Raw genomic sequence first — 27,206 nt, 5'->3', positions numbered from 1 at the left:
TATAGTCAGTCAGGTGTGGGACCACCCGATCTGCTGGGAAGCACAGACAAGAGCCTGTAAATCAGCCCCATCAACCTATTATCCAAACCCTTCATATGCCTGGTTCCTAAAAAGTCCTCTCCCCTTGGACTTCAGAATTCCTAAATCAATTCTTTTTTTTTTTTTTTTAAGATTTTATTTATTATTCATTTGACAGACAGAGATCACAAGAAGGCAGAGAGGCAGGCAGAGAGAGAGGAAGGGAAGCAGGCTCCCTGCTGAGCAGAGAGCCTGATGCAGGGCTTGATCCCAGGACCCTGGGATCATGATCTGAGCCGAAGGCAGAGGCCTTAACCCACTGAGCCACCAAGGCGCCCTCCAAAGCCAATTCTTATGAAGCAGATTAGACCTGCTCCTTGTGGCTTCCATCTAAATCTTTCCTTTATAAAAAGACCAGAGGCAAAAACCATATCCAATGGATATGAATACCGAATAAACAGAGTGTAGACACTATGGAAACAGGTGGGATCGTGTAGCACATAGGAGAGAACCCATAAAGCCAGCAGTCTCTGAACATCTCAGGACCTTCCTTCCATTTTGTCACCCAGCTACCCAGACCGAAGAAACAATCCAACCAAATTAATTTTACAATGGGATTTTCCGATGTCACTTCTCCCACAAAACCAAGGGTATTTGCTGGGTAATTGACATAAATCCCTACCAGGAGAAACTCAGTATGAGGTGGAAATGACAAAACTTTCCCTTAAATTTCAAGATCCCAAACAAATTTCCCAAAAGAAAAGAGAGTATTGGGTTTATGCACCACAGTCAAATTCTGGACCTGGGGGAGAGAGACGGGTTAGATGGTTGAGGGATTATGTCCCCACATGTGAGTAACGCTCTGCCCTGCTTTTGTTTCCACAGAGCTTCTCCAATGCGGATGGAGGTAAGTGGAAGTGTTCTCTGCCCCCATTCTTTAGAAGAATCTTATCCCGGTCAGCTTAGTAGGTTTCACGAACACAGTCTCACTGGGAGACGCGATGTGTTGGCATGTGAGGCCATCAGAAAGAAGGAGCAGCTCTCTGTGCTGGGCCCTGAGGAGGTGCACATCCCCAGGCTTGTCTGCCTCCTTCTTCAAGGATGGTTTCTTGACTCACCATTTGTAGTCTTCTACAGTTGGCCTGGCTCCTCCCCTTCCCGTCCGGTCCTCCAGGTTCCCTGCTTGGGCCTTTCTTGGAAAGCTGCTCCACCAGGAGTGCTAACATTGGGACCAGGTCCCTGGTGAGAATGAGCCCATTGGTGGCCAGGGCTCCAGGTCACGACAGACATCAGAAGGCCATCACCTGGTGTTTAGGTAACTTTTCTAAGGCCTGTGTTTTCACTCTGAATCAGAAAACTGCCATTTCTTCAGCCTCCCAGGGTAACAAGGCTGGGCAGAACTTCCCTCCTTGTGTGGCGACGTTGGCCTTGAACCCATGAAGGGTGGGAGTAGGGCCCTGGCTTCCTGGCTCCATCTTGGCAGGAGTGGTTCTTTCTTCTGTTCCCCCTTCCCTTCCATGGCCCTAACCTGCCTCTACTGACCTTCCCTGTCGCCTGTAGTCAGGTGTGGGACCACCTGGGGTGGTGGGGGATGAACTTGGGGTTAGGGGATGAACTTGAGGTTGTGTATTTCTCGTCCCTCACCTTGCTTCCCTCACTTAAGCTACAAACTCATGAAAACCACTCTATTTGCACTTTCACTACGGCCTTCAACTAGACTTGCTTTAAAAGGCCGGGACTTGTCAGAAAGATCAGATGCCATCTGCTCTCCTGATTCTTATAAGGTCAACCTCTAAACTATGAAGAAGATCAGGAACCAGAATAAAGGTTGGCATCAGTGTTTTCTCAGTGTCATTTGTAAATATAAGAGCAAAGACTTATAAATGCGGAGATAGGTCATGTATTTTTCTGGATTAGCAAAAATATTTGCACTGAGGATAATTCTGACTTTAGCCAGAAAAAAGTATTATTTTATTTTATTTTATTTGGTGGGAGAAGTTGGTTTCTAGCAAATAAAAAAGGAGGGAATCTGGATTTTGGGGCCCCAGGGATCTTGGGGAAAGTAGTAAAGTAAACTTCATGTTCCCAGCACAAAAGGGCAGAGACAAATCAGGGCCAAACTAGTAGGGACTCCTGGGGGAGGACCTATGACATTCTAAAGCCTTCTCCAGGGTGTGGCCAAATCAGGGGTCTTGTTCTGTGCTTTGGGAATAGAACATGGAGTGAAGAGGTGGTCCCGTGTCTTTGGGGCCTAAGGGATGGCAGCCGGGGAAGCACAGTGGGCTTCCCTAGTGCTAGGAAAGACCTGAGGCAGTAGACATAATAAGCAATCAGTCAGTAAGTGTGAGGCTGGAGTGGGGCCATGGGACATGGGCCCTCAGACACCTACATGCTGAAAGGGTACACACTGACCTTTCATGCTTTTACCTCTTTTTTCCCCCTCTTCTTTCTCAAACCAGAATCTTCCCTAGACTTTTCTATATAATTAGGGAAAAGAAGGAGCCTGAATGTCACATCTCTGGGAGGGCTCTGTGGGGCATGGAGACCCACATAGCTTATGACTTGTTAACAAGCAACACAGAAGGCACGTTATAAGCCCTGCGTCTTTCATTTTCAACATGAGCTTCTTTCATTTCCTCCTGCATCACTTCCCGTGATGGGCATCCCTTCACCCAGCAGCTCATGGAAGTGGGAAGAAACTTGATTGTGACTAAAAAGAGCCTACAGAGAAAATTGCTCTGCTGACTCTGTCCTCAGTCACTTTTTGACAGAGGTGACCTCGGGCTCCAGGATGCAGACATTTTAGGGATCCCGGGAAACAGTCAGGGAAAGCTTTCTGTGGTCTTACTGGTCACCCTGGATTATGGCTTCTGCCATCTCTTCTTATTCCTCAGTCTGTGCGTAACTTTCCATCACACCACATTTACTGGCAAAGAAAGAAGTTTGAAGGAAGGACCACATGCTCCAAGAGTGCGGTCAATGTTTAGCTCAAATTGTCGTCTGAGAGTACAAAGTGAAGCATATCCAGTTGAGAGACCCTGGAATATCTGATTCATTTCCCATTCTTTGGTTTCAAAGGCCAAGACCCTCTCAGAATCAACCATGTGTTGTTACTAAGAACTAACCCCAAAGTGTCATAGAATAATAATGCCTTGAGAAAAATACCCTACTTCTGAAATGCTAACTACAGAATCCAAGGCCAACTAGGATTATAACTGTGCAAGATGGTACAGATAACCAGCAGAACATCCCTAGTTTAATGAGGTGCCAAGGAGATGGCTGCTGGCAACCCCGCTTCAGGTCCCTGTGCATATCCCCCTATGCATGTCAGAGGACGTGAAGGGACAACACTGCTAAGTCTCCAATGGCTCTGGATTGCATGGTTGTCCTGGACATCAAAAGCAATGTATTCCGATCTTGAGTAGAATTCCCTGGCCATGTACATTCTGACCCCCCTCACTTTCTCCCCACCCCCATACTTTTTTTTTTTTAAGATTTTTATTTATCTGTTTGACAGAGAGAGACACGGAGAGAGAGGAACACAAGAGGGGGAGTGGGATAGGGAGAAACAGGCCTCCTGCAGAGCAGGGAGCCCAATACGGGGCTCGATCCCAAGCCCACGGGATCATGACTCAAGCCAAAGGCAGATGCCTAATGACTGAGCCACCCAGGCGCTCCCCCCCGCCATACACTCCCGTTATGTGGCAGAGCCTTCATCAGTTGGGCGGGTTGTTACCACCGCCTTAAACTGGCAGAGTGTCTTGCATAACTGTAATTTCCATGTAGCATATGTCTTGTGATAACTGCTCTTCACCCACCGAGGAGCTGGGGTGAAACCTTTGGCCAGAACTGGCAAAGGAGCATGTTGTCCCAGGCCTGTCTCCGCCCTCGCTGTCTGAGACCGATCTTGGGTTTCCATCCCATCCGGGTCTGCGGGGGCCGGAAGCCATCCCCACATCAACCCCTTCACAGGCGCTGCTGGGAAATCTCAGTGTCTTCAGGTGCCCGTAAATCATGCGTTCCGAGGAATGTTCCTTTGGTTTCTCCAGCTCTGTCTGTGCGTGTCTTTTCTAGTCATGGTAAATATTTCAGCAGCACAAGGAGCACTCATGTGATGTGTCTACCTTGGCAGTGACCGTTCTCAGCCTTCTCTGACCATAGACCACCCTGCCTTTGGCAGGAAGAGGGCAGGTTACTGACTGAGTCCGCGTGAAGAAATTCTTCCCAAGGAGGCTCTGGAGGCCCTGTTACTTATTCCTGGTGTTGGTCTGTTGGCTGCCTCCCAGTAGCACAGATTTGCGTTGACTACTTCATGCTATCTTGAGGGGGCTGGCTGCCTCATTCTCCTTCTGGAACCCCATCCTCGCTACTCCCTCATCTCAGCGGGAGTCTGCGGTCCCCACCTTCCAAGAGCTGTAGTCCTCAAGCTTGTAACCAGGGACCTCTGGGCAATGGGGTTGCCACCCCAACCCACACTGGGCAGGGAGCTGCCTTCTGGGAGAGGCTGAGGCAGAAGCACTGGAATCCTGTTCTCTTTCTGAGGTAGATGCCCCTGCCTGCAAGTGTCTCTTGTTTCTGGATGCTAGAACTTTCATTATCAGATGCCCCAGAAACTCTCTATTTAGCATAGAATGTACAGACACACAGGGGACCAGTCTGGGAGTCCTCCCCTGGTCCCAGTGGCTTGAACCTTCAACTCATTTGAAGCAGAAAGTCAGATTTACTGAGCTCGCATTCCACAGATTTCTAGAAACACTCAGGGAAAACTCAGAAGCTCTGCAGATCTGCTCTGGCCACCTCTTGTCCCCTGCACTGTTCCTCTGGCCCCACACTGATTCTCAAGTCTTCTTCTGGGCCACTGTCAGCAGTCTGTCCCTACACCCTGAGGAGCAGCTCATCTCAGGCCTCTGCTCTCTTCTGGTCCTGTGTTGTATGGGTTGGGACCCGGACTCTGCCCACAGATTCCCACAGTGAGAGTAACCCGAATTCAGGAATAAGAGAGAATTATGTACAACGTTAGACCTGTGGACACATCCGGAACCCTTGACTCAAGCCAAGCCCATCTTTAGGGAATCTCCATAGGCTACCTCATGACAATCTCCCAGTCCATCCCCATCATCTCAAAGGCCCAATTTCCTTCCTTGCAGCAAGAGGACCATCAGTCATGTCTGTCGACCCTCCCGCACACATAAGGCCCCATACAGAGATGGTCACTTGAACCTCACCATGGCCAGAGGCCTGCCTGTCGACTCCTGATTTCCTGTTCCTTCTCTCCCAGTGGTTGATATGGAAAAATCCATTTGCTTAGTGAAACTTCCCCCTCCCCCCATACACACAGAGCGTGTTCCTAAAAACATAACTGTCCAATCTCAGCACATTCTGAATCATTGACCCGCGAGTCCGCAAATGGTCTAGTCGGGGCAAAACCGAGCTAATCCTAATCCGCATCTCAGTCTAGTGTCTGGGTCCTCTCCAGCATGGAATTGAAAAAGGGAACAAGATATCTGACAGAACGAAGGTGATATCAGTGGGGACCCAGAGGATAGGACGGATGTAAGAGTTGTGAAGGAGGTGGAGGCTAGGGGCTGACCTGGTTGTCAAGAGAGGGTGTTCAGGGCACTGGCTGGGATCCTGGGTGAATTGTGGCACCAACTAGCTGAAGTAGGGAGTCCAGGACAGGTGGCAGATGAGCACAGATGAGAGTTTTCTTTGGGACATGTTGAGTCTGAGGTGATTGGGGGGATCCAGTGGAGACGGGCAGGAAGCTGCTCCCTGTATCGTCTAGGAGGGATTGGCATTCCAGGATTCTGGGATGTGGTCCTGGCACGGGGAAGGAATCACATCACATAGCATTCTAGAATGTTCCTGCCTTCGCTTTCCCACTCCTCTTCGGGGGATACACAAATTCTTCTCTTTGTCTCATTCCCGTGGTTTCCTCCTCTCCTCTGACACTTTGACACACCTGCTGGCTGAGGTTCATGCCCGGAGGGTCTCCCCTCCCTGAATGGGTTTGTCAGGCTCTTTTCCCAAGAGGAGCTCGTCTCCCAGTTTTGCTAGGCCACAATGTCCTGCAACTGGGCTAACGGTGAATTCGCTGGTGGTTGTTATTTGGAATCTCAGGATTTTCTGGCTGAACCACCACCCTGTTAGACCCGATTATTAAAAGTATTAAAATTGTGGAATAGATTCTAGAGTTTGGGGAGCTTTTTATTTTTTTTTTAATGTCTATAAAATAGGTCTTCTGGATGAATCAGACGCCCGACGCTACATTTCCAGTTTAAGGAATGAGCCCCGAGTTTATTTTTCAGTACTGTTGAAGGCATATTTCTAGTTTGATGTCCTGTGTTTGGTCAATCCCACCAAGCTCATAATGGCTCTTGTTAGCCCATCCCCTTCCCCCCCTCCCCGAACTCATTGTACTCTGAGAATCTAGAGCTTTCTGATGGATCTTTTAATACATAGAGCAGTCCTGGGGCTTGAGCTCTCTGGCCAGGATCTGTCCTACCTCAGCTACTCTGCTGAATACCAGTCACTGGGCAAATGCTTGTCTTTGTTTACCCTGATCCTCTGGTTCAGTGGCTGCCTCTGCGGTCCATTATGTAGGGCAGACAAGCTGCTGTTTCGGCAGTCAACCCACTGGGCCTCCCGACACTGTGCCTAATTGTATTCCCTGTTCTCTGCTACCAGATGCAGTAAATTACATTTCCTCCCAGCTCCCCGACCTGCCAATGCTCTGTTCACGAACAGCAAAACCATCACCTGGGCAGGACGGGACTAGCAGAGGAGCTGGTAAGTCCTGGGGAGCTATTTGGTTTTGATGCCGGGACTGGCCAAGGGGCCTGCATTTCTCTAAGCTTTAATAACAAGGGATGCCCAGATAACCTTCCATAGAGGACCCTGTCCTCAGCCCAGCCTCAGACACAGAAATTGCAGTGGCCACAGAGTGTAGGTGCTAGGCCCTGATGAGTAATTAAGGACGGAATAGAAAGGACTACTGAGAAAATCATAAGGTGTTTCCCCCCTACTTTAGTGGGGTCTCTCTCTCTCTCACGTTTATGGTCTTTATATCTCTCCTTATTCTCAAAGTTAATCTGTGCTCTTCCTCTGGGGGTTTTTATTTTCCATACTGGAAATGTACAAGAGCCAAGGAGCTATGATGGAAGCTGGGGGAAAATTACTTTCAAAGTGTATGAGTATGTTGCCAAATCTTTTGGGAATCAAGCTGCTTGTATATTATAAATATATATTCCAAGTATTCCCATTTCTGGAATTATTTCTGAGCTGCTGTGGTGTATTTGGGGAAGGGGACTAACAATTTAAAGTATATGTTTCTTGCTAATGTTTTTCACAATGGTGGATTTTTAAAAAAAACATACCTTTACAAGTATAAAGTCTATAGAGAGCTGTGTTTTGCTCTGTTCGATACAAATGTGCCTCAGAAATCAGAACTGGCTGGACGTGAAGAATCAGTCTCTAAACCAGTCCTTTTACAATCCACACAGAAATGCACTGGGGGCCAGGGGCTCAAATGAAAAAAATGAATGGCCTAGGTGGCACAGTTAAGATCAATGTAGGTGAATTCAAATCCAATTTATGTTTTACGTAATCTAGGTAAGTTTATGTATAAAATAAATCACATAATGACATTTTTCATGGAACATAATAATCATGGGCTTTTAAACCAGAAGAAATCATTTATATAGGCCAAACAGAATGTTTTGTGAAGCAAATAGTCCCTCCTTCTTTTAATGAAACATACCCTAAAATGACAAATAAGTGGTGACATGGTTGACGTGTGCACTGATTCAGTAGCTACTGGGTATCTCTATAAACACCTTAGCATGTCACTTTTACAACTGACTCACAGAATTCTAGAACTGGTGTTGTCTGGTCGGACCCTGGCCAGGTTCGTGTGTCCCCAGACCGAGAAAGCAGTTCTCAGAGCCTGCAGGTGTGTAGCCAAGAAATCATTGTCAGAGGCTTAAGCCGTAAGCTCTCACGTGCTCCAAGAGCATTTCTGAAGTCAACTAGAGTGATGGCTGTTCAACAGTCACACACCTTACCTTCTGCCAGTATTAGAGACTTGGGTGCTGATCATTCCCAATAAGTGTGGATAAACAGCTTCCCAGGCCCTCTCTACAACATGCTCCTGGACCTTACAGGATGTGAGATACGATCCAACCAACAGACCTATGGATCAGCTCTGGGAGAGGATAGGGACAATATGATGACTCACTTTTAAGGGGTCTAGAAAGAGTTTGGGCAGCATCGATAGTCAACAAGTGTGACATGTAAGAGTAAGTAAGGTGTTAACGCAATTGGAGCTCCGGCTGTGTGGGAATACCTGTGTCATCGCAGCCTAGCCTCCTTCAAGTTGAAGGTGCTCCAGAAAAGTAATGATCCAATGGCAAATACATTTTCAGAAAAGAATTATGTGATCAGGATCTTCAAAAATAAGTGTATGTGTACTTCTGTTTATTACCAAAGAACCCATTTGCATAGATGTATCTAACTGTGGAAATATACACATGCAGAATCGTGGAAGGAATCGCATGTGGTGTGGCTAACTCCTTTGTCTAGACTCTTTTCGGAATTGAGTGTCCAGATTCATTATCAGTTATGGCCAACAGAGCATGGCTGGCATACCAAATAACGGCACTCGCCCCCAGAATCCTTTCCCTTAGACATGACCCATCTTGCTTTATGAACATTCTTTTGGAAATTTGCACAATCTCAGGGCCATTTTATTTTTAAGTTTTCAATTTTTTTAAAGATTGTATTTGTTTATTTGAAAGAGGGAGTGGGGAGAGGAGCAGAGGGAGAGGGACAAGCAGACTCCATGCTGAGCATGGTGCCTGATGAAGGGCTCCTGGCCAGGACCTTGAGATCATGACCCAAGATGAAGTCAAGAGTCAGACGCTCAACCAACTGAGCCACCCAGGCATTCCTTGGGCCCATTGTCACTTGTCATTACTCAGCATTATGACAAATCTTCTGGTCATTTGGAGTTTGGAAGGTTTAGGCTTCTATATAAATGGGAATCTATTTAGCATCATTGCTTTTAGAATTAGGAAGCATCTATTGCAATCAAACATGAGGCCAGGCTTTAACAGCCCTGCACATGGATCCCCAGACCACAGTCATATACCTCTGTGATTGGAGTTTGTGTCCCTTCAGGAGCCCCACTCTGTCTAATTGTACTGACCATTGGGAAGTCCTTCCTCTGATGTCTGCCTCCATCTTCCACCCATCAGTCCTTATCCTGCTCCCTGGAGCCACTTGGAACAAACCTTGAGTTGATTTCCCTTTAGCTATTTGAAAATGACTATCATTTCTGGCCTTTCCCAGATCCCCAGTCTGCATCCCCTTAGCACCCACAGCACCCAGTCTCTTTGGCTGTCTCAAAATTAATAAAATGGCTTGGAGATACCCTCTGCTATCCTTGCCCCTCCCAACTGAACCCTCCCCACTTTGCCTCTTGTCCCTCAGATGTGCAGTGCGTGGACCTGCCCCATGCACTCTGGGGTGGGCTGATCTCCATCCCCGCCCCGAGAGCAGGGTGAGAATCCGCAGACCATGGGACTCACTCTGCTGGTGCTGTGGTCTCTCAGCTTCAGGTTCAACCTCTGCTCAGCCTCATTCCCTTGATCCAGTGTAGTCATTGTTCCAGAATCATTTCCACTGAAACATGTAGCAGTTTTCTCTAATTGTGCACATACTGCTTTCACTGCTCAGAGAAACTACAAAATTCCTTATTTCTTAATTTCAAAAGGCAAAAGTAAGAATGAGCTATATACCTTTCTGCCCTTTGTATATTTGATGTAACTGTTGAATTTCTTCTTGTTAGATTGTCCCTTGTAAGTGTCAGGGCCTCATGAGGTCACTTAGGAGCATCTGTGAAAGGTGGGGAGGGGAATGGTATAAAGGGATTTGGTAGTCAGGGCTCAGCTGTTCTGTCCCATTTCAGACACAGCAGCTCCTCTGTCCTTGGGTTTATATATTGTATTTATGCCTCAGATTTCCATCTGAATAAAGCTTTTCACAGTTTTGAAAATAGAAAACCTTTCTTCTCTAGTGCTGGGATTTTTATAGCTATTGATTGTAGCACCTCAAAGCCTTGCTTTTCTTCTCAATTTAGTATCACCGGAGATCTGAAAACAAGCTTCCATTATTTTTCTTCATTTCATTGATGAAAACATGGCACAGTTAGAACCAAAGTCAGAGGCCTGTGACACACTGTTGGGGTCTCCTGGCCCTTGAGAACCCTAAATAGGCACCTATGGGACATGCTCATTTAATAAGTAACAAGTTCTGGCAACTGTCTTGACAACCCAGGCACATGTTTCTGTCTCGTCCACAGTAATGTAAGGGACTTTGTGATGATCCAGATGATCTTAATCTCTGGCTTTGCTTAAATTGCCTAAAGAACTTGAACAGAAAGAAAATGAAATTCATCTATATACCTTCCGCCCGATGAACCCTTCCTGGGTCTTGGTGGTCTCCAATCTTTGAAAATGAACTTTAGAATTTAGCCAGCCACGATGGCAAGCTACTTCTACATAATTTATGTAATTCCTTCCTTCTTCTTTGTTTAAATCAAAAGAACTCCAGGTGTCTGCTTCTAGCACCTTTACTGGCGTCTAAGATTCTTGAGACAAATTTATCAATAAGGGAACTGATTCCTGGGTCTAAAGCACTGAGATCATTTATGTCTCCCAGTGCTTCATTATTTTTCGAGCTTCTCCACTCATCTGGGCTTCACTTCCCTCTTAGCAATATTCTTTGGCACTCTCAGACTGAAAACTGTCCTTCTTGAGCAAGAAAGTGGAAGCAAAATCAGATATGGGAAATTGGCTTGTGCTCTTCTCAGCCATGATGTCACACCTTTCCAGACTTATTTCTGTCAGTACTAAGGTGTCCTGGGAAAGCAATCGTTCCAAGAAACTTGTGATGACTTGTTTTAAAGGTAGAGATTGTCTAACTGCTGGGATGAGAGAAAAAATCCACTCTGAATTAATTTCCTCGCTTGCATTTTTTTTTTCCATCACAGCAGCCAAGTTTGTACTTCCATCCCCCAGAGAAGGTATGAGCATATATGTATATGCATAGTCATGTGCCCAAAGGGAAATGACCGCATGTATGTATGTTCACTGAATAAGCCAAGTGTGTGCATTGTTTCTCCTCCACATTCCAGGTGTGATGTTAGCTACTGGGTGTTCAGTATATTGCGGGGGTCTAATGACAGTGGGCTGTGTCATATTTTATTTTACATGTGGACCTTCAGGCTTATACCTCTTCCCACTGATCCCAGTGAGTCAGAACAAGTGAGCTGCTAGGAGCTGGAGTCGAGGGACCTAACATGATTGAATTTTCTGTCCTCATGGAACACAGTGTCTTGTTTGGTCTGCTCTTGGCTTGATTCTGAAATGGAATCATGTGGTTGGTCACCCCACCCCTCCCTTGGGTCATATGCTCTTGTTTCCTCTTCCCTAGGCTCCATAGTGCCTGTATAGCTACCTTCTCCTTACCAAAGCTGAAGGAGCAGGGAACACGAGAGTACCTAGAACTGTTGGCATAAGCTTGCATTGAAATCAAGCATTCTCTGTGGCTCAGAACCATGTCTCTGGGCTGTGCAGTGTGCCAGTAGGTTCACCTCCTGCCCCCACCCTGGTTTTTAGGCAAGTACCTATCACAGGGGCCTCCCCTCTGAACCACACCTGGCTATTTTCAGAACCAAGAGCCTAGGATTAACAATCGGAATTAGACTGCCTCTGTTTCTTTAAGGTTCTCCTTATTTACCAGAGGGTAGGGTGGAGCAAGGACCTAGTAAACCAAACCCAGAGGCCTGGTGTCAAAGCTCCAGTTGCATCATTCATTCCTATCCGTTGCAGAAACTCACCACTATGGTTTTTATTCTTCCTTGACAGTCATGAACATCTACTCCCCCATCTAGGTTCTTGGAAAGCATAGCAAAAATGCTTTATCCATTCCAACCTTATTGTCATGTATGTCGTGTTAGGAGATCAGTAATTAAATATATCATTTTGTAAAAACCTACTTTCAGATTTCAGTTATCCTGTCATTGAGACTTCCATCAGACCATCTCCATTCTCTCTTCTCTGGCTCCAGAATCTTTCTCAATGGAGGAAATACTCATACTTTCCAGGAAAGTATGAGTATTTCCTACTTTCCAATGTATGTAAGTATTTCATACTTTCCAATTTCATACTTTCTCAATGGAGGAAGCTCTCATACTTTCCTGTATGTCCATGTGGCTCTCAAAATCTCTTCCAGGGGCTCCCCCAGAAAACCCCCTCTCCTCAGAAACAGCCCTTCCTGACTTGTTTTCAGTAAGCTGAGCACGGACCCCTCATCTCTACACAGATTGTAGTGTATCCCATGTGGCGAGGGAAAGCTTAAGGGAAGAGAGAGGAAGAGAAGGGAGTATATTTTGTGGTTAGACATGAGAGCATGACCTAAGTGAGAGGCCTTTGGTAAACGGTGTGCATACATCAAAAATAAAATGTTAAATTCAAAATGTAAGTCTCGTTTCTGTACTGGTTCACATTCACCCTGCTTCACATTTGAAATATTATCGGCTGAGAGCTGGAGCAAAATAAAAATGCTTATTTATAAACAGCATATTTAAGATAAATGTTCACACTTCCTGTATGGCTTTCTGAATGTCTGGTAACATTCTTGTATGTGTATCCATGGAGTCTAAATGCTGCTTTCATGTTAAGCAAGAGCTTCTCAAAGTGTTCACCTAGGTACCCCTTCCTAGAGAGGAAAGTGGATGCAGACAAATCATGGGAGGCCAGATCCTGACGAAATCTGCTAAAAATCTGTTTCCTTTGAAGCCTTGTTTTACCTGGGGGGGGGGGGGAGGGAGTATGGATGGATGTGGTATTTTATGGCATAATGTATTCAGGCTTATCTTATTGGCAAAATGTCTTAACGATGTTCTACTCCCATATTCTAGAAATATTGAAAAACAGTGTACAACATGTAAATACAAATACTAATATGTCACCCTAATGAAACCATGACCCCTGTGGTTCAGTCCTAGAGCCATGTCACATTTAACAAAATATGGTTTAAAATCACACACACAGAAACAAAAACAAACAAACAAACAAAAACACAACATTAAAAAAGGAATTCTGTTCCTTACCTGTTTTTCCTGAAGGATATTATAAGGACTCCAATTCATATCCCCACCCAGAAGCATTTCTCACTTGTCCTTTTCTTTATTCCCCATATCTCCACTACCACCACAAAAATGTACCCTCTTTTTCCACAGCCCATGTAGCTTTTACACCCTCTCCTACTGAACTCCTTGCTTCTCAGCTCTTTTTTGTGTGCATCTACTCAGGTGTTCTAGCATAGAACTCCCCCTCACCCCCCTTTCTGTCTCGTCTCTGATTCTGGAAACAGGCAAAGACAAAATGAAGGTTGGGGGTTAGGATGGTGGAGAGAGGAAAAGTGGACCAACAATGACAGCGTTCTCATTGGTGGGCAGAAGAAGAAGGGCATCTCCAAAGAGTCCCATGCTAATAATTTGTACCTGATCACATATAGATCTAAAAATAGACATGTTTTGTTCCATAGTCTGTATTGATAACAGATCAGTGTGTCATTTTGTTCACATATTACTAGATGCTTGGGGAATAATTAGATATTGGACCTATAACTGGCAATCATTAGCATCATCCTTATTTATAAATATGTCCCAGGAGTGTTTTAATAGTGATAGGACATAATATTTTAACCCCCAAACTGTGCTTTTTAATGTAAGTGCCATATTTAAAGAACAAACCTTGGAGTCCACACACAATTTTAAATGCCTAGTCTGTTTCTCTGGTGACACACTTGGTGGGAAATCAGGAAATAACCGAGACAAATATTTCTCTTGACGTCACCATCCTTGTGGGAGCTCATGTACTTCGGTGACAAATATCGGTTGGCCTCTCACTGTGTCACTGAAGGAAACTCAAGATCTTTGTGTTGAATAAGTGAAACTTTCAAAATGGACATAAGGAAAATCAAGCATTGGATCTGGCTTCACAATCTGTTTAGTTAAGTGTTAACTGTGAACGGACTGTATCTTATTACCCAACAGATGAAATAGTATCATGGCTGTTTCTCTAACCAGTTCAAACATTAATTACTGTGTGTACCTTTTCATTGGTGTCATGTTATACAAAGTCTTTGTGACTAGATAGTAGACTTTTCAATTAGTAGTATTTATTTCACCAGTATTTGTAGATCAGGTACCGTGTAGACAGAAGGCTCTAAGGTAGGTGCTGGTGGGTAGGGGAATGGTAGAAAGATGTCAGGCAGAAAACTCACCTTTAGGGATCCTAAAAATCCAGGGAGCTAATAAAACATTTCCACAAATGATTATACCCCTGAGTGGAAAGTGTTAAGTGACTTCAGAGAGGTTTGGAAGTGTTCAGAGAGCTTAAGAAGAGAGAGAAGTCTTGGAGATGGAAGGACCAAAGAAACCTTCTGAAAGTGGGGAGGCAGCTGGCTGGCTGGCCATCGCATCCTATGGTCCTATTTGGATGGATAGAAACTCTGAAAGGAAAGCCAGTTCATGAGAAGAGAATCTTAAAAGCAGGAAAAGTTTAGGTGTGGGGTGGTGTTATTTGATTACGCTAAAAAGGGGGGGGGGGAGTTGAAATGATCATTTGGATCTTCTTAACACCCTTGGGGAACATGTAGTTATTCAAAAAGAGGTAGGGACTCAAAGGCAATCATAACCCGAGATGCCCCCACGGGAAAGGCAGGTCAGGTAGGGAAGGATGCTGAGTTCTGGGAATAGAGCAAAGTTTGCTACGGTTGGAGCAGACTGTGGGATGGGAGGGGCTGCGAGACAAGGCTAGAAAAGAAGTTGCAGACAAATTCCCAAGGGAATGATATGCCAAGCTAAGAAGTTTGGCATTTGTCCTATATAGATGCAGGAACCCACAGAGCATTTGTGAAGAAGGTGTTGTGGGCTGGATGGAGCACAGGTTAGTGGAGCCAGTAGACTTTTTTTTATAAGTGGCCTGATTGTAAATATTTTAGACATTGTGGACCACATATGGTCTCTGTCATCTATTCTTTGTTTTTTTTTTCTTTTTTCCTTTTTCTCTTTCTTAAATTTCCCTCCTTCTTTTTTTCCTTCCTTCCTTCCTTCCTCCCTCCCTCCCTCCCATTTCCTTTTTATAGTATTTTCAAAACAAGTTTTGGGCTACCTTTGCCCCCTGCTCTGAGAAGGGGCAGGAGGAAGTGGGCAAAGCTGTTGTGCGGAGAGCAGAGGGGGGCCTGGCCTGAGGCAGGGGCAGTAGAAGAGTCGTGAGGAGATGCAAGGGGAGAGGTCAGAAGTGGAATTAGTGGCTCACAACAGTTTGGCTGTGGATGAAATGAAGAAGAAAAGGACAAATCAGGTGTGATTCTGAGGCTTCTCGCTCGAGAGACTATGTGGTACTGGTATTATTGAAAACCAAGAAGACTAGGGGGGAGTCTTTAGAGAAGGTGAGTTCGGTGTTGAAGTTGCGGAGTTTGAGGTAACCCCTGGGTCATCTAAGGAAAGCGTGCCCCGGGCCGGTTGGCTTCCTGGGAACAACGCTTGCTTGGTGTCCTAAGCATCCAGAATGCGTGCCTCGGAGGGAGCCTCAGAAGTAACAGATTGGAGAGGCTGGAGTGTCACATAAGACTGCAGAACAGGAGAGAGCAGGTCTTTAGGAAGCCCAGATTGGTGGCAAGATTTGGGATAAGTTGGAGAGGGCTAGAGTGGACGGGGGGAGCTGGGAAGAAGCCCTTACCGTAACCTAGGGAAGAGGAAATAGTGTCTCAGATTGAGTAGTGGCCGTGGAAGAGAGAGAAGGTGACTGAGGAGAAAGATGGTATGGGGCAGAATCACGAGGATTTGGCGCTGTGCGCATGGCCAAAGCAAGAAGCCTTTTGTGATCATCGTCCTCCAATTCCAGTTGCTATGGGATGCTGCTACCTCCGTCTTGTTCTTTTTCTAGTCCTTGTTTCAGAAACGCAGCTCAGTGATTGAAGTAGTCTCAGAGCATATAACTTGACTGGTTTGTAGCTTCAGTTCCTGTAGACAGCCTAGTTCAGAGCACAGTGGAGGATAGCCATGCCCCACCAGCAAAATCTTTTGCATATTCTCCATTCACAGTAAAAGGAGATGCAGAAAACAAAAACAAAAACAACAGTAGACCGCTTGGTGAAAAAGTTAAAAAAAAAAGATTTAAGATTTTGGAATTACAATGCTTCTTAACCAGGACCTTTAAAATTGTCTATAAGCCTCGGGTAAGCTGTCAATCAAAATAAACTTGCATGTGTGCCAGCCTCCCAGAAATTCATTACAAGGGATGTACATGGTCGCTTGTGGTCTTACGTTAGCAGATCTTCCTTAGAAGTGTAAGTGCCAGTGAGATGTGGCAACTCTGTATATCTGGCTTCCCGGTTCAGTAAGCTGCTGTGTGCAAACACATTTATAACCACCTTTGTCCACACTGTGCACTCACTCTAACACTCAAGATGCTTGGCAGTTAGACTAGAAAGGGCACAAAGCCCTTTTTTTGGTGTCTGTTTGGCAATTAACCATTCACTGGCTTTTTTTGTTGTAACATGCACTTCCTTTCTCTTGTTTTCATTCAAGCTGTGTACGCCATGGAAATTAATGTGGAGAAAGACAAACAAACAGGAGAGACCAAGATTCTCTCTGCATCCACCATTGGCCCAGAGGGGGTCCATCAGAGAGGAGTCAAAGTCTATGATGATGGTACCAAAGTAGTGTATGAGGTGCACTCGGGAGGCACTGTGGTAGAAAATGGAGTGCACACGTTAAGCTCAAAGGATGTAGAAGCACTTATTCAGAAGGCGGGACAATCAAGCTTCAGAGGAGGGCACGTGTCAGAAAGAACTGTGATCGCAGATGGGAGCCTTGGCCACCCGAAGGAGCCCATGCTCTGCAAGGAAGCCAAGTTAGAAATGGTACATAAGTCTAGGAAGGATCATTCTTCTGGGACCCCAGGGCAGCAGCCCCCAGCCCCCAGCACAGAAGGGCCCGAGGCCAACGTGGATCAGCCAGTCACCATGATTTTCATGGGCTACCAGAATATTGAAGACGAAGAGGAGACGAAGAAGGTGCTAGGCTATGATGAAACCATCAAGGCGGAGTTGGTCCTCATTGATGAAGACGATGAGAAGTCATTGAGGGAGAAGACCGTGACGGATGTGTCCACCATCGATGGGAATGCAGCTGAGCTTGTGTCCGGGAGGCCGATCTCAGACACCACAGAGCCCTCATCCCCAGAAGGGAAAGAAGAGAGCCTGGCCACAGAGCCAGCCCCAGGTACCCAAAAGAAAAAGCGCTGTCAATGCTGTGTTGTCATGTGACCACTTCTTTCTTCCCTTTTCTTCCGGGCAGCCTCTGGGCTCTCCACCACTTCCGTAGACCTCACTGTACCGCTAACGGCAATACTGTCAGCTGGAAGCAAACACCTGCCTTGCCTTGCAGTTGGATTGCTTAGGTCTCTCTTATTTTTGTCCCCCTTTCATTTTTCTCCAGTTTCCTCACCTGAGAGACAACGTGCATGTGTGTGCTTCATTCTTTCCAAGAACTTACTTTTCCTCTAAACCTTTCCTTGTGTCTTCAAGAGTGAATCAATTTCTTACTGCTCGATTGGAATGGACTCTCCACATCAGCCAGTTCTATAGTAGCCTTAACTCACTTGACTGGAATCGAACCCGTGGCCCTGGGGGTTTCCTGTTGTAGCGTGTTCCTATAATGTAGTCACACATCACCACGTCGCTGACTTCCCACTTGCCTCCCTTGCTGTGGATCTTTGCTTTTATATCGTGTGTGGCAAAATGCTGTGGGCTCTAGCTGGTTGCCAGCGTGGCCAAAAGTGGACCTTATAATTAGTCTGTTCAATCTAGGGTGATGCTTTTTGCTGCCTTACATAAGCTTCCAGATTACAGTATTGTGCATCTATGACTTTCCATCTGTTAAAACTGAAATGACGTTGATGTAAAAGAAAAGGAACCCAGTGCTTGTCGCAGCTGAAATGTAGGGACTGATTCCATAACCCGCCCATCAGCAGCCGTCTCTTTCTGTGGCTTACCTGATGGACCCTTTATATACGAAGCACCATTTTTAATTTTCTAAGGACATGAAACAAACATTGTTTTGAGCATTCGTAGTAATCTCTAAACTTAGGCATATCCATGAGCCTTGCTTCTATTCTCTCAGAAAAAAAAAAAAAAATGTAAATTTTTATATTGTTTTCTTTTTCACGGATATTTTCTGATCATGTTAATCTATTTTCAACGAAGGGATCATTTTGAGGAGTATCTCTGCAGTGACCATATTTCTAGAACAGTCTTTTTGATCAACTGTGGTTGCTGCCAAGCTTCCATTTCATTGTGGATGGACGGTGCTGGAACTGAATTTACCTGTTCATCTCCCCTTCCCACTTGATTACAGAGCCTTACTTCTGGACTCTTTTCTTTCTGTCCCATGAGAAAGAGAATGTTTCCCATAATGTCACCATGCAGGTTGATCCACCCTTCAAAATCAGCTTGAAAATGTAAAAAATGTGTAAGAAAGACGTGTCTTCTCCACGTTAAGTCCTTAAATTCATTCCACAAGTACCGGCTGAGTGGCACATAGCGGAGCTTCTTAAGGCATGTTTCTTAAACTTCTGGAGATTTCAGAACATCAGAGAATAGTTTTTTGGTTGTTGTTTTTTTTTTAAATCTAGAACACAATGAACAATTTAAATAAATTCTTAGCATTCTCCCAAAGCAAACAGCCAGGTGTATAGTAAAACCAAAGGGAAGTAATAGAGTAAAAAAATAATACAGTAATAAAATAAAGATGTAACATTTTAACTGGTTTTAATAACAGAGATCTCTTAACCTGAAGTTATTTGCCCAGATGTTCATAGCACTATTGCAAATCATTCACAAAATATATCTATGTTCCATGGAACATAGTTTTAAAAAACATAAAATAAGTCATGCTCCCTCAAGTCGAACCTCTGTGGAAAGCAGACAAGAAAAAAAAAATTAGATAGTCTTGAGAGAATTTCTTTATGGAATCAACTAAATTTGTCCTAAACATAGTTTTCTCAGTGCTAAATCTAACTGTTACTATTTTAAGTTTTGTGGCTTGAACTTATATTCCAAATGGAAAGGGGGAAAATGACATTTTTATTGCGAAAAGTTCATTTCTCTCAAATAATTATATTTCAGTGAGCACAAAGTAAGTCATTTTATCACCAACGGGTAAGCAGAAAAAGTCAAGAAGGGACAAATAAAGGAGCTAAATTCTGCTCCTAAAATGATTCCATCAATGGCTTCCTTTTGAATAGTGGAGGGGGTTCCCTCTAAATGATCTCAGGTTCACCAAAGCAGCTACAGTTGAATTAGGCTGCTGTCTTATCTCGGAATAACATCTGGTTTTGCTGCCTAGAAATCTCCCCACTCGGCTTCACACTCCTCAGTCAATGGTCACTTAGGCTTCCTTTAAATGTTGAAGAGAACGACATGCCAGATAAACTTATTCACGTAGAAAATGAAAAAAGTTTGAGTGTTTGGACAATCTATTATTTTAATAATTTATTTAATAAAGAAACAATCTAAAAGTTTATCATAACTTACCTTTTTTTACTCACTTAGGGGTTAATATTATTCAATAGGAGTTTTTAAAAGCACAGTTAGTGAGGGGAATGGTAGAATGTAGAACCCTTGAGCTTGCTGTTTGATAACCAGAATCAGTCTGGTTCGAGGACAGAGAATTCCCAGAAATGTTCTACCCATCCTGCCGTAGTGAGCTAGTTCTTCATGAAGAAAATGATCTGCCCCTTTCACAGCAGCCCTACACAAGAGATCTGAAAGACCAATGATAATCTGCACTTTCATTCATCAGTTATTATTATAGGAATTAACAAATTACATGAATTAGAAGTCTCTTTATAATTTTACTATTAAATCTTATTATTAGAGCCTTTAAAGTAAGACATGTTACCTTTAGTAAAATGAAATGTGGCCATAGGAAGTGGTTTGTTTGAATATGGCATTTGTGTGCTTATTTTTCATCCTTTTCTTATCAAAATAGAGGATTTAGGCTCAGCCAGTACTTTTATGGGATGAGACCTATAATCTCACCTACAGCATCAAGTAACTACATAATGAACATATCCTCAGTGTCGTGATTGAGAACGTTCTGCCTTCCCTGCCATCATTCTCTCTGTAAAAACTTTATTATGTGTGGTATCACACCCTCCAAAAATACAGGGTACTGGCTTCCATAATCTGACAAGTTAAAGAACCAGTAATGAAGCTGCAAGACCATAGTCTTTTTGAGACAATGGTTCGTTGGGTTGTCTTCTAAAACTAAATAATCAGTTCCCCCTTAAACGGAAAGAGAAAGAGAGAAAGGGGGATATTTCATTTCTTAGAAATAGATTTTCAGTGGCATTGAATTAAAGATCTTTTAATGGTTAAAATGGTAAAGTTTAACTTACATATCCTTACAAATCTCAATGACTTGTATATCCTTGCCTTTGTTTTCTTTGATGTGCAATAGGACAGACTAAGGGGAATTTTTTTTTTTTTACCTTGTACCTCTTTTGCCCTTAATTCTATTAATTACTTTTATAAGCAAAGTGAGTTGCCTCTAAAAGTGATTTGACAGTGTCCAGGGACATCACTAATACTGGGACCAGAGAGGGTGAGGAGAGAGGGCATTCCCTTCTGGCCAAACCCAACACATGGTTTCCTTCAGCCTCCTGAGCAAAGACTTTCAGGAAACTTAGATTTGACTCCTTTCTGAATTGCAATTATACATGTATCAGCTTTAAATTCCCATCAACTCCATTTTACTTCCTGGTCATAAATGTGTTTGTTCCTTCATACAAGTAGAATGCTTTATTTCGGTTAGGGTCAAGTTTTTTATAAAAGGGGGGAAAACATCAAGATGCAGGAACCTCTCTGGAGCAAAACATTCAGGCCAAGTGCGAAAACGGCTCCTGTCTCTTCGCCTCCTGCAGAACTTCATTTCAAGGGACCACTGAACACCCTTGAAATGAACACTTATTTCCTGCCATTGAACCAGGGTTGCGAAAGCGGAGGGAGGGAATATGGTGACAGAGGCAAAACTCGAACCACTAAACCAGCTCTTCCTTTTTACAAAGCACCCTGTCGATTTAAAACACAGGCGAACACAAAATATTCACAGAGGACTTTTTGTTGTTGTTCTTGCTGAAGATCTAGAAGCTCAGATCTCCCTTTGTCAATGGACTCACTGTGGAGTTCAGCTCACCAAAGGGCCCCTTCCTTGTGGGGATAGTCTCATCTCCCAAAGGGTTACTTTGTTTACAGTAAACACTCCTCCAAGGCAAGCAGTTTTAAGTTGTATTTTTGCAACATGTACCTTCAGTCATTGGAACCACAAAGAAGGTTTGAAACCTCATAAATATGCAATCTTTTAGAAGCTCCTCAGTTTACTTTGTATCAAGGTATATAGAACTCCACTGATGAGGATAGAACCAGCAAATATCCTTTGTCCTGCTGGACGGTACAACCCAGCAGGTAAATGGAGTGACGGTGGTATATATCACAAACCAGCTCCAAGAAACCAGCAAGATGAGCTCTTTGACTCTAGCTGCCAGCAGTCATTTATAGCCTTCTTCTGGTCTTTTCAGGAATACTGGCCTGCATTTTCTAGGGACAAAGAAAAGCCAGGCTTTCGTGATCATAGGAGCACAATGCAATTATGTGTCTGTATTTTCATAGTTTCAGTGAACTCTAGGATAAAATTCTCATTAAAAAAAAAAAAAAAAAACCAAAATACTTATTATTTGAATGTAGAAAAAAATAAAATAAAACTTACATCCTGAAAGGTTTCAAAAGGGCAATTTCCCTGGGGATCCCTAGACCAGCCTCGCCCATCCCCCTTCATTTTTATATGACTTAAATAGGCCTCTGCTTCCCCTCTCCACTCAGTCTAACCTAAGGTCAGAACCATATCACAAAACCTTGCTTTCAACTTGAAAATATAAGATGTAATTTTGGGGATCGCAGGTTTTCTGCATCAAAGATCTGGACCGCCTTAACTTTTGTAAAAAACAAACAAAACAAAAAAACAAACCAGTTTTTCAAGGCTCTCTTTTACTAAGCAGGAAACCAAAATGTTTCCTGAAAATTAATGACTTTTTTATATTTTGTGACTATTTTCTAAGTTTCTATAGGTTGAGGTGTAAATGGTCATCTTCTCCCCGTAATGCCTCTTCCTGGTCAGTGGGGGGGGGCAGGGGAGCGGGGCCTCTTTTTTGCAAGTCACTGCATTTTTATCAAAAGAAAAGTATATTTCATGAACCATAAATTTAAAAAAAAAAAAGTCCCTAGACTTCAGGCAGTCCTTCTGGAGTGAAAGAACAAAAATACAGAAAGAAAAGAATTACAGGGTGGCTTTCCTTTTATTTTCCTATGGTTAATGTACTGTATGGTATGTATGTTTACAGAATGTATCTGCCTTGTGATGTGAACAAATGAATGACAAAAACAGAGTTCTGATGTGCCATTTTAAAGTTTGCCTTAGCATTGCTGTTTATGTTCTTCTTTTCTGTCCTTTAAAAAAAAAAATGCAGGTTGTATTCCAAAGCTGTATTAACACAACATTCTCTTCCCCGCCCCTACCCAGCCCTCTTCAGAGCTGTGAATTCCATCACAGGAGCCTTGAGGCAGAACCTTGCTGGTCAGACCCAGAGGGAATACAGTGGACATTGCCTGGACATTGTCTATGTCCATCTAGCAACCAAGCATGTTCCTATGTTCTCATCTGGGTCTGAATGTCACGCTCTGACACTCCTGGGCAGGCCATAGACAGCATAAGATCTTCTGCAGTCCTTCTTACAGTGAGGGGATGGGGACTTACTTGTGGACCCCCTCTCTGGGTCTGGGAGCATATTTTTAAGCACAAGTAGCATAGCTTGTGAAAGCAAGAGAGATGGACTCAAATGGTGTGATTGAGCCATAACTGAGAGGTGTGCCCATTCATAAGATGAGTACCATAGGGCTGGGAGTAAGGAGTGGCCATTAGAAATGGAATATTTTACATTTATGTATTTTTTTAAGGAATGATATTTTTATAATGAAATCTATATGCATTATGAAGCTTGAGTTTGAAAACAATTTTGATTGAGTTATTTCTCCATTCCGTTAAGGTAACTTTCTGGTGACTTCAGCACAAGCCCAGACCTTGAGAGGCATGATCAAAGGTCCTGTGGCCTGCCCATGTGCCTCCACTGCATGAAATCCAATGTTTCCAAACAGACCTATATTGTAAGATCAAGCTTTCTATGCCTGTCATTAGATAAACCATGTCTTGATAGCTTGATAGCTCTCTGGGCTACATCTTTAATGATAAATAATGATGTTTTTCATGAAAGGGGATAGCCATTTTAAGTGTAAGGCAACTCTAGCAATGATCAAAGTCCAAATATTTCACATATTTAAGGACTGATCCCTGTGTTGGAGATTAAGGGACCACTCACTATGGTACATTTAAATGATATGGATAAAATGGTGCGTCAGAAGCCTCTGGCCATAAACCAACAATATAAAACTTAGGAGGTATAATTGGCCTTGTAAATACCAAAGGTGCTGCACCACATTTTCAGAGTTAAGAAGACACAGGAAAGAATTGTCTTTATCTATCCACTAATGAGATTCTGAATTTTTAGAGTTCCTGGATCCTCCCCCCTCCACCAATTTTCTGCCAAGCTCCCAAGTTCCAATTGCAATCAAACTCAGTTTCCTAAAGATCTTCACCCACACCTGTTCCACTGAGGGACAGAACAGCGTAAGCCTCGGAGTCTGCTTACCACCCCTATTAGATTCTCTTCCCAGACAGCATCCTTGCTCCAGACGGGCCCTTTTTCTATGACCTTAAAAGACCAAGAGCCTTTTCCAACAAGGCAAGGTCAGAAGCATTCTCTCCAACTGAAGAAAAAGAACCCCTCCGGGTCCCATGCAAATCATTTCGATTCTGTCATCACTAGAATCCCTCCAACAGGCCCAATTCAAGCCCAGCTATGAACGCCAGTGTCATGGAGACAGCTCTCAAAATGCAGGAGCTATGCAACTGCCTGAAGGTGCTAAGGGAGAGCGGTTTGGCTCTCTTCTCTTATCACACGGGAGCCTCACAGTGTTGAGCTGAGGCGGACTGTTGGGGAGGCGTCCAGGTCCTTGATTTTGCAGTCAGTCTTTAGAGACAGAGAAACCACCAGGCGATGTCTGATCCGAGCTGTTCTGGTGCAGCTTTAACACCAATTCCGTGATATCCTATTCTGGCCAGCAGAAAGAGTCCTGTCCTTCGCGGGGTTCTGGAACATTCTCTCCTCCTCTCAAGCTCCTGACATAGTAAAGTTAAAAAATCACACAGGGGTTCCAGAAAATGTTGTGTCTGATGCAGCTTTTCAGTGAATGTAGGTTGTTGATGGAATTTTCAGCTTTAGCAGTTCACTCGGGGTGAGTGACATCTCTGTAAATATTTCCATTTCTGTGGTTGGTTGGGGGGGTGGGGTGGGAGCCTGTCGTGCTGACTCTGAATTAGACTTGCTGGGCTAGCTGCTGTACTTTGTAACCTGAAGTGTACTTTGACTGTTCTCTTTCCTTCGGATGAAAAACAAAACAAAAACCGACTTCAGAAATAACACTGCCAGCGACAGCCCAGGGCTGTACTTGTAGCTTCTCTCTGTTCCTCTGTACAGTATTAATAGACAATAAACTGCCTTTTCACTGCATCTACCTCTGAGTGTCTGTGCCCCGATTCTTTCCCACCCCCCAACTGCCACGGGTGCATGTCAGGCCAGACTGCCTCGGGGGGCGCCTTCGACCGCTCGCTAATGCCAAACCCTAATCCAGTGCCTTTCAAACTGGAGTGTGCCTCAGAATCACGTGACGGGACCTGCCAAGAAGGGGGAAGCTCAGTCCCACCTCTGGAACTCCCATTCAGGTTCCTGGGTGCGGCCTGCTCACCTGCCTTGCTAATCATGTCTCCAGGTGATTCTGATACATGGGGTTCCTGGCCCGACCGTGGGTTGGGGGGCCCCGCCGGGGGCATCCCTGTGGCCTGCCTGTTCCAGCTGGTTTCCACACTAACTAATCTGCTTTCCCAGCACCTTCTCTCTCTCACCTGCTCTTGCACATCTGTCTCCACACCTGTCGTCTTTGTTCTTGTTCCTTGCAAACCCCTAGCTGTGGCATCGACCGTGATCCCCTGGGTCCAACTTGGGCTGCCCCTCAGGCAGTACGCATTCAAGCACTGTTGTCTTAGAAACAGGAGCACCTGAAGACACATGGGAATTTGGTTATTCTTCTTTACTGCTGTATCCTCTCTATCCAGAATAGGCTCAAGAAACTTTTTCTGGAAATGGCCAGATACTAAGTATTTTGACTTTGCAGGCCAGATGATTTGTGTCATAGCTGCTCAGCTCTGCCCAGAAGGTAGCCAAGCACTGCACATAAATGAATGAGTATGGCTAGGTTCCAATAAACCTTATGTATTAAAAAAAAAAAAAAAAAAAAAAAAGACAGTAGACTGGATGACTGGATTTGGCCCTCAGGCTTGTAGTGTGCCAATCCTTGGCCTCCATGGGAGCCTGGCTCATAGCAGGTACCCAAGAAAAAAATGAAAAGGTATTATATTAAAGAACAGACAAAGGGCAGATGTGATACCACCTGTAGAACTGTCATAGAAATTTTTTTTCTTTGAGGATATGGAGTAAGAGAAATCAGTCGGGGGGCTCTCATCTGTTTGGGTTCCGTAGTGGATTTTTTTTTTTCATGTCTTTATGCATGGACATTATCTTGCAAGTTCAAAGCATGAATGGTGCCTTGTAGACAGCGCAAAGTGCCAAGCTGAAATGAATAACTCTCAACCAACAGAGAGTTGAGGAAGTATTAGGACATCTTACCCTTGTCGGCAACAAGGAACTGGGTGGTCCCTAAGTATCTCAAGCATTTGATCCAAATGTCTGTGGAACTACATTTGGTCTGAGCCGTCCTATGCCGTGAACTCAGGGCTTTCTTTATATTACCTCTCCGTTCACTGAAATACTCTTTAGTGTGTGCACATATGGGGAACCGCAATGGCACGTTACACATCCCATAAGCCAGGGCACACTAACAGTGACACACCAGGAGCTGTGTGTTTCTATCCACGGCCAGTGTCGTTGTGGAGTTGAAGGAAATGATATGTACACAAAGCAGTTGGTAAGCGAGAAGTAGATAACAAATGTTATCTTACATGTGATGGGAAAGTGTTTGTCCTGCTACTGAAGGGTTCCCCTTTCCCAGATGTAAAGAGTACAGGCTGTTCCAGTATGTTTCAGAACCAGCAGAAAAATGGAAGCCACTTTTCCCTTCTTTGGAGTTGGGACTACTTTTGTATTACATGGAACCAAATGAAATTGATATTTTGGAGGTCAGTAGGGCTGAATGCTGACAGTTCCATAGACTTTAAACTGATCATTCTATTCCAGGGATCATTTTCCATCAGAGAGGGCAAAATATGACCAGAACTCCAAATACAGCAGGAGGAATTTAGATAAGAAAGTAAGAACTTCGAAAGGAACATGGTTCAGCGAGACTAATGCAGAACTAGGCATTTCCCTTGGGTGTGTAGGATTTCCTATGATCTTACATCGACCCGATGAGGTAGACATTGCTATTGTTCTCCTTTATACTTGAGGAAACTGAGTTACTAAGATAGTAAACACTTCGCCCAACCTAGCGGGGCTACAGATTGGGGTGGGGGTGGGAGCGGGAGGGACAAGTTTTAAGCCCAGCTCTAACTTACTTCTACACAGAGGTCTCTATGTCATGAAAGTGATGTGAGGTTACAGCTAAGGTTGGACATAGGAAAGATGTGGAGGATGGAGCCATGGATGCAAATTAAAAAGCCCCACAAAATGGCACCAGTTCCTTTTTGCACCTCTTCGTACTCAGGCAAACGCTCTGTAATATCACTGCCCTCTGCAGGCTGGGAGGAGTCTTTGCAGGCTTCCATCCCAGAAGAAAAGCAGAGGGTGAAATCGCCTGCTCTTCTCTTCTCTCTTCATTACCGCTTGACTGTTTTTGCATCCCCATTTAGGAAAAGGATTAACAAAATT

General features: G+C 44.2%; 1 protein-coding gene across 6 annotated transcripts in view; it reads left to right on the top strand.

Annotated features, from left to right (window-relative positions):
- PALM2AKAP2 (PALM2 and AKAP2 fusion) overlaps positions 1-27,206 on the top strand; it is a 451,783-nt gene that overhangs the window by 244,638 nt on the left and 179,939 nt on the right. For 3 of the 6 annotated variants that reach the window (XM_059141746.1, XM_059141744.1, XM_059141742.1), the window contains exons 6-8: positions 904-925; positions 6,706-6,807; positions 16,682-17,377. In XM_059141746.1, coding sequence (XP_058997729.1) covers positions 904-925; positions 6,706-6,807; positions 16,682-17,377 — 820 coding nt within the window. Of the gene's footprint in view, positions 1-903; positions 926-6,705; positions 6,808-16,681; positions 26,324-27,206 lie in introns of those variants that run through there. The other 3 variants (XM_059141743.1, XM_059141751.1, XM_059141747.1) reach the window with 3 other exon arrangements.

This window comes from Mustela lutreola, chromosome 12 (genome assembly GCF_030435805.1).
Source record: "Mustela lutreola isolate mMusLut2 chromosome 12, mMusLut2.pri, whole genome shotgun sequence".
Classification (NCBI taxonomy): Eukaryota; Metazoa; Chordata; class Mammalia; order Carnivora; family Mustelidae; genus Mustela; species Mustela lutreola.
The sequence above is the reverse complement of the archived record's forward strand: the minus strand, read 5'-3'. Positions and strand labels throughout refer to the sequence as shown.